This window comes from Mesoplodon mirus, assembly GCF_964341445.2.
Source record: "Mesoplodon mirus genome assembly, chromosome: 7".
Classification (NCBI taxonomy): Eukaryota; Metazoa; Chordata; class Mammalia; order Artiodactyla; family Ziphiidae; genus Mesoplodon; species Mesoplodon mirus.
The window spans coordinates 26,667,600-26,675,304 of record NC_138983.1 but is presented as its reverse complement, the minus strand read 5'-3'; the positions used below and the strand labels follow the sequence as shown (position 1 = coordinate 26,675,304).

The window sequence follows — 7,705 nt, the reverse complement described above, 5'->3', positions numbered from 1 at the left end:
AAATCACAATCTTCAGAGCATACAAAGTAATAAATTACAAAGGGTCACTACGTCTGTTTTGTGTAACACATAAGTTGTATTCTGTAAGGAAGGGTTTTGGAGTGTGCAGCAAGAGCTTTGATGAAAGTATATGGAGGAAAGACAGATTTAATTAAGGGAAACAATGCTAACATCAAACCTTGCAGTCTTAGCTATCTTAAATGAAGCATTTACTAAGAGAAAACGTTAACAGTAACACAATTTCATCACAGAAAAAGTTGGAAAACTGACTACAGCTATAAAGTTTTAGATGTAACAGTCGTATTCTAGTCTAAACCACATCAACATTTCAATTAAGTCAGTTCACCACTGAAAGCATTTATCAACATTATTTTAATCAGTTTTTCCTACCATCTCTTCTGCTTTTCTTTTTTTAGGTTGGTTGTCATTTTCGGAGCTTAGAAACTTTTCAATTTCATTTATTTGATTTGTTACCAAGCTCTGCCAGTCATCTTCACCAGTAGAAGACGCAGCCAAACCAGTAGTGGTTTTAATCTTGATTGCCTGAAAATGGCTTTGTGGCAGGGTTGATTTCAGAGGCTTTGTTTTCACCTAGGAAATACCAAACTTGTTTTACCAGTGAAATTTTTACCCATTTTCTAAACAATCATCAAGTTTCAAGAAAATCCTTAAGCCTCTGCTGCAATTATGAGTATGTGATAAAAGCCACCGTTTTCTTGGCTAATTTTCAACAACTACCTTAGTAATTTTGGCACCAAAAAACTATAAAATGTGAATCTGTAGGCTTATGTAGTAGCTCTTCAGGATCCCTAATGTATTCCAGGAATACCACAAACGTTTCCTTCAAGGTCTTAAGCTTATATTGAAAGAAAACATATTTAAAACAATGCAGATAAAAATCTATTTTGTGTTCTACTCCCCTTCCCTTCCCAAACATGTCTATGTTTTGTAACTTTTATCAAAGCCAGGGGAAAATTTAAAATGCTAACGGAAGTAAACTGCCATATAAAAACTGCCTTTTACTTCATGTTTCCTCTTTCGCTTCAGAACACCATTGTTGGAGAAACAGGAAAGAGCAATGAGGTATTTGGAAGCTGGCATGTTTCCAAGGCACCACATTGGGTCGTACTTCTAATACCGTGTTAAATAAGTTTTCCATTTTAAGGTTTCTTCTGATTATAAAATAATTACTGGAAATGTAGAAAATAGAGAAAAGTGTAAAGAAATTAAAAATCACTAGTAATCCACGATCCAGAGAGATCTGTCAACATTTTGGTATTGTTTGCTATTAGTCTTTCTATTAGCGTATTTGACCATTCTATCTAGAATTTTATATCTTGGTTTTTCCCTCTGTGAGTTGTTTCCTAGGTCATTAAAATTTCTCATAAGCAAATATCAGTGGCTGCAAAATACTTCTTATGGATGTGTGATCATTTAACTATGCTATTGTTAACATGTTTCCAATTTATCCCTATCAAAAATTAATTTCTTGAAAAAAATCTTTTATGGTCTTCTCAGATTCTCAGATAAAATCCTCTGTTGAAAGGGAATATATTTTAGAGGTATGGAATAGGATAAGAATTAGATTAAAATTTCCCAAGATTCCAGCCACCATCAAACATTTTGATGTAAATATTCAGGACTCCTCTATATACACACTTGCAAAAAATTTGTATCAGGGCTTCCCTGGTGGCGCAGTGGTTGAGCGTCCGCCTGCCGATGCAGGGGACACGGGTTTGTGCCCCAGTCCGGGAAGATCCCACATGCCACGGAGCGGCTGGGCCCGTGAACCATGGCCGCTGAGCCTGTGCGTCCGGAGCCTGTGCTCAGCAACGGGAGAGGCCACAGCGGTGAGAGGCCCATGTACCGCAGGGGGGAAAAAAAAAATTGTATCATTTATATCATTTTCTATGTTGGGTAAAAAAAAATTTTTAACATTTCCCTCTAGAAAGAGCATGGCTCCATCATATTCCATGTTCCATAATTTAATATATTGTTGGACATTTAAGTTGTTGGAAAACATTTACTGTTATAAATTAGGCTATAATGAATGTCATTTCATAAATCTTTGTGAAGATCTTTGAGTACTGCCTTACATTAAAATCTTTTCCAATCTGATAAAAATGGCATATTTGTAACATTGTGTTTTCAAAGTGAGATTATATAGTAATAATTTTTAAAATGAGTTTAAATGTTTACATTTAACCTCAGTTCCCTAAAGGGAACTTTTGGATTGCTCTGTTTGGTTCCTGAGAATTCTAGTCAGCCACCAGTCCCCTCAGAGTCTTAGCCTCTGATCTTTAGGGTAATGCTGGGTTCATATTTGTCTGATTGCCTGTGTTCCTATGAAATAACAGATGAAAAAAGTATCAGCACAGGACCACCAAGAGACCTTAAGTCGTTTAACTTTTGTGGGCCTCAGTTTTCTCAGCTTCTTTTAGTTACAAAATGCTGTTACTGTAAAGAGTTAACATAATGGATAAAAATGTACATAAATGTATATTTCTCATAATGTCTGGCATATAAGTGTTCAGCGTACTTCATGTATCTCACAGGGCCAAAATGAATGTTAGTCATCCATGCAACACTGAGAACCTGCTTCCTAAGTGCAGTGGGCAGTGTGTCAGTTCCATGCACTACTGAGAATAGTTAACAGAGAAATAGACCAAATCTAAATGTAGGTTGCTACTGATTTTGGAGTAAAATGATTGATGATCTATATAACATAATGGTCCTATTTTGCCAACAAAATGCTTGAAGCGTTTTGGTGCATTTGATATCAAGTACAAATGACCCAATTTTCCAAAATCCTGTTTTTTTGACTTTTAATCTTGAAAAAGGAAGGAGACATTTATAAATATCTGCTTTAGTTTGTTTCCCTTTACCTACTTGGTGGGAGGGGCAGGAAGGATTGGCTGTAGAGAGAAACAAGGTGTAATTTTAAAGTTTACACTTAATAAAACTTGTCCTATTTAGCTTAATTTAGGTTTTGCAGTCTACAGAAGTAATTCTAGTTACTTGGATGCTCCCACATATCTTTGCTCCTTCCTTTCCTTCTCATAAAAATCACTTGCCTCCTAACCTCTTTCTGCCTGACTCAAAAGATCTACTCTGGCCTAGAACTTCCCCGAGCCTGGTGGGTGCATTTTAAAATTTAACTTAAATGAACCTAATATCATTGGCTGTGTAAAATAAGTGGCTTTCTTTGCTTACTCTGGCCCCTCTCTCCCATCCTCATTCCTGAGTATAAGCAAGATTGCAGCAAGCTACCAACCTAACCCCTGCTCTAAGAATAAAAAACACTCTTCATGTTGCTCTGGATCTGTAGGGGAAAAGTGGATTAGCTCATAATAACTACCCAGAATTTTACAGGATTGATGTGGACAGTATGCATAAAAATATTATATTCCCTTTCTGGCTATAAGTCTTCATAAAATTCACTTTTCATTTGGAACAGAAGTTGGCAAACTTTTTCTGTAAAGAGCCAGAGTAAATATTTTCGGCTTTGTGGGCCAAGTGGTCTCACAACTGCTTGATTCTGTCATTGCGATACAAAAGCAGCCACAGAACTACAGGCAAAGCAAAGCAGTCGGCTGCGTTTGGCCCGCCAGCTGTCATTCAACAGCCCCTGATTTAGAAAAGTGTACATAAGCAAGTAAACAGGCATCATAGAGACTACATTGGCCTGGTTTAATCCAGGGATCAAAGCATTTTCAGTAGACTAGGCAAGAGTTGATCTGCTTTTAAATTTTTTTCACATTAGATAGTTAATTGGTAATCAAGGTTCAGCTGGGACAATGATACATAGCATAGTGCTTGATGCCTAGTGATAATCACTTAGCTAAACAGACATTTAGTGTTTTACATGCACCAGTATTTTGAGAAGAAATTTTTTATATTATGACAATTGAGAAGGTTATGTAGCATGCAACTAAGCCAAGATACCTAGTCAAAGTCCACTGCAGACTGTGTTCCTAATGACTTTGGAAAATTACTTCACATTTGTTTCACTGCCTCATCTGTTTTAAAAAATCTAGGACTGTTGTGGGAATATTTCTACGAAAAAGTTTTAAATTCTATAAATATAAATTCTTAACAACATTAATTAACAGAAAAGGCATTAGGAATCAGATACAAAGAACTTCCCTTATTGGGTTTATTATAAAAATGGGCTTGAAAGGGAGATGGGAAATGTTCCATCATACCCTGTTTGAAAACAGGACAATTATCTTAGAAGTATTAAGTATTCAACCCAATTAGAATGGGTGTCCAGCTTCGATACTCAAGCTTCTTTTTGCTTTTGCTTTGATTCTGTGACATCCAATTAGCCAAGGTCAGAACTTAGATTTCCCAGTGCCCGGCCCACTGCGCTTTAGTTACCATAGTTTAAAGATTGTACACTTGAACATCAAGCTGAAACTATTTGTTTTTGCGCTCAATTATGCAAAGGTGGAAAAGGTAAATCCTGATTTTAGTTTCAACTTTCCCAAAGGGAGAGTTATGCTATCTTGAGGTTTCTCCAATTTAAAAATGGAAATTAAATGTACTGTTAGAACCTATTACTTGTTAAGGCTGTGTTAGTAGTATAATTTTCACTTTAGATGTGCTAAAGGAAAAGTTGTTTAATGTGCATCTCTAAAATTTAAAATATACAGTGACTATGCAGGGTTTTTTTGTCATTTTTCCTAAACTTTTTAGGTTACCTTTTAGCAGTTATACCTGTAATTGTTTTTTAGACTTTGAACAATACAGCCTTTTTTTTTTAATACAGCCTTTTTTGCACTAAAGTTTTGCACACTAAGTTAAAAAACTTACAAATTTTCCAAAAAAAAATCTGTCAGTTGTAGTTACTTGCTTTTCATATGACATATGGACTCTTGGAGCCATATAATCTCTACAAATACTTTGCTTAATATTTATATCCATACTTGATATATTTATGAATATTTGATCCTTTCACATACTGTGTTTTAATTGAAATAATTTAAAATAGACATTCTTCCTTTGCAATAGTCAGTTTCCCAAAATAATGTAAATTAACTTAAGCACTATTAAAAACAACTGAACTCTATTGATTAGATTGTTTAAGGCATCTTTTATTAAAATTTTAAATGCTCAAATGAGTGAACTATTTTTTTAGTAGTTTAAATAAATAAATAAATGCTCAAATGCCACTATTCCTAAACTTAGGTGACTAAAAAATATAAGTACATAATACACTACCTCACACTGTCCTTCCCAAAACAGGCTGGATTATATCTATTTGATTTATACACTGTGACTTTTTCCTGCTGTTTTCCATCAAACTTAATTGTGAAAAACGGTGCCATGTTGCCCTCTTGATATTATTTTGAAGATCAGTTAGGTCTTAAAGCATCCAGATGCACACAGTTCTACACATATCTGTAGAATTAGCTCACTAAGGTCTGCTCCGCAATATTTTTAATTGACTTACATGTTCTGTGGGAAAAGAAGAATCACAAAAAGTCTTTGCAATTGCATTCCTCTCTTCACTGGGCTGTCCCCTGGGATCTGGATGGATATTCGAGTTGTTCAAAATGTCAGCAACTCTGTTAATGCTGGTAGTATCTGGTTGACAAAGAGGAAATGACAACTGAATTTTATTCTCCAGGCGCTCATTTTAGTGACTAAACTTGTTTTTCTCTGATCCTATGCTTTGTATTTAAAAAGTAACAATTTCTATTTTCTTCTCACTTTGAACACTTGTTTCCATAGACTTTGCTCTTACATTAGGCGTTTCATTTCAGAAAACATTTTTATTGCTACTTTCTAAAACCTGCTGATTTCACATTAAAGTTAGTGACATGGTATAACTATCTTCTAAAGCAATATAACATACCTTAAAATGTTATCCTTATTCCCCTGGTTACTGCACTGCCTACACATACAGACATTTATACAGTGAACATCTTACCAATTCAAAGGGAAAAGTCTGAACCAACTGAAAGTCAGGTTTGTAAAATATATTTTAAAAATTGGCCATGATAAAAAATCCACCAAAGGGCTATCTAGTAGTGTTAATAAATAGATAACAATGATTTAGAGAAACATGTAAGGTTAAAAGACATTTAGGAGTATCTTTTATAAGTGAGTATTTTACAAGATGAATTTCTATAGAATTTTAGTCATCTCTCCTTCCATCCTAATTTATATCATTGAGATTTAATTTAGAAGAAACGACTTGTGAGAAAACGGTATATGTTAGACCAGTCCACTGACTAACAGCATTAAACTTAACCACAGCACTTGACAGACAAAATTAATGGAATCTGAAGTTTAATACATTTTATTATATCAGGAAAATTACAGTTTGTGAAGTGAGATTTTACAGTGTTTTGGTGTTTTCTATTTTCCCCTATATTACTTCTCCATTCATGTCAGTAAACAAGATATACTTATTTTGCTTTTAATTCCCACATTTTCTTTTTAAAATTTTCTCAATTTCCTTTCTAAAAGAAGCCTGTTAAGTCAGAAGGCCATGTAAAGCTTTCCTTGTAATCTATATTTCTTCACTGGGTCTAAACGCATATTGTTAAACAGGCGAAGTTCCCGTAAAATCTAAGACTGTCTTCAACAACCTCAACAACTTTAACTATGAGATTGCTATTAGCCAAATAAACATTTTTATCATGATCATACTTCTGAAACAATAGTTATTTTTAAGTTACATTTATACAGCACCTATATATGTTATGTAGTATATCTCTATGTTAAAATATCTTCAATATTAAAATTTTCAAATACATGAAAGAGTATGAATGTCAATGTACTCATCACCCACCTTCAGTACTTCAATATTAAGTCACATATTTCATCCATTTACCTCCCTCCCTATTTTTTTTTTAGTTCTGGAGGATTAAAAAAATTGTTTTATAATCTTTTGTTTCTGATTATTTTAAGAATGATCTAAGTTTTAGGTAAACTGCAATCCATTTAAGTTTCTTTTGTTATAACTTCCCAAGTTTCCTATACTTTGGTGTGTTTTTTTTTTTAACATCTTTATTGGAGTATAATTGCTTTACATTGTTGTGTTAGTTGCTGCTGTATAACAAAGTTTATCTGCTATACGTATACATATATCCCCATATCCCCTCCCTCTTGTGTCTCCCTCCCTCCCTCCCTATCCCACCCCTCTAGGTGGACACAAAGCACCGAGCTGATCTCCCTGTGCTATGTGGCTGCTTCCTACTAGTTAGCTGTCTTACATTTGGTAGTGTATATATGTCCATGCCACTCTCTCACTTCGTCTCAGCTTACCCTTCCCCCTCCCCATGTCCTCAAGTCCGTTATCTACGTCTGCATCTTTATTCCTGTCCTGCCCCTAGGTTCTTCAGAACCATTTTTTTTTTAAGATTCCATATATATGTGTTAGCATACGGTATTTGTTTTTCTGACTTACTTCACTCTGTATGACAGACTCTAGGTCCATCCACCTCACTACAAATAACAATTTCGTTTCTTTTTATGGCTGAGTAATATTCCATTGTATATATGTGCCACATCTTCTTTATCCATTCATCTGTCAGTGGACACTTAGGTTGCTTCCATGTCCTGCCTATTGTAAACAGTGCTGCAATGAACATTGTGGTACATGACTCTTTCTGAATTATGGTTTTCTCAGGGTATATGCCCAGTAGTGGGACTGCTGGGTCATGTGGTAATTCTATTTTTAGTTTTTTAAGGA

General features: G+C 34.8%; 1 protein-coding gene across 1 annotated transcript in view; it reads right to left on the bottom strand.

Annotated features, from left to right (window-relative positions):
• Positions 1-63: 63 nt before the first annotated feature.
• CCDC73 (coiled-coil domain containing 73) overlaps positions 64-7,705 on the bottom strand; it is a 137,131-nt gene continuing 129,489 nt past the window's right edge. The window contains exons 17-18 of the mRNA XM_082628345.1: positions 5,456-5,589; positions 64-591 (exon numbers count right to left, since the gene is read on the bottom strand). Of these exons, the coding sequence (XP_082484471.1) occupies positions 373-591; positions 5,456-5,589 (353 nt within the window). The 3' untranslated portion in view covers positions 64-372. The remainder of the gene's footprint in view (positions 592-5,455; positions 5,590-7,705) is intronic.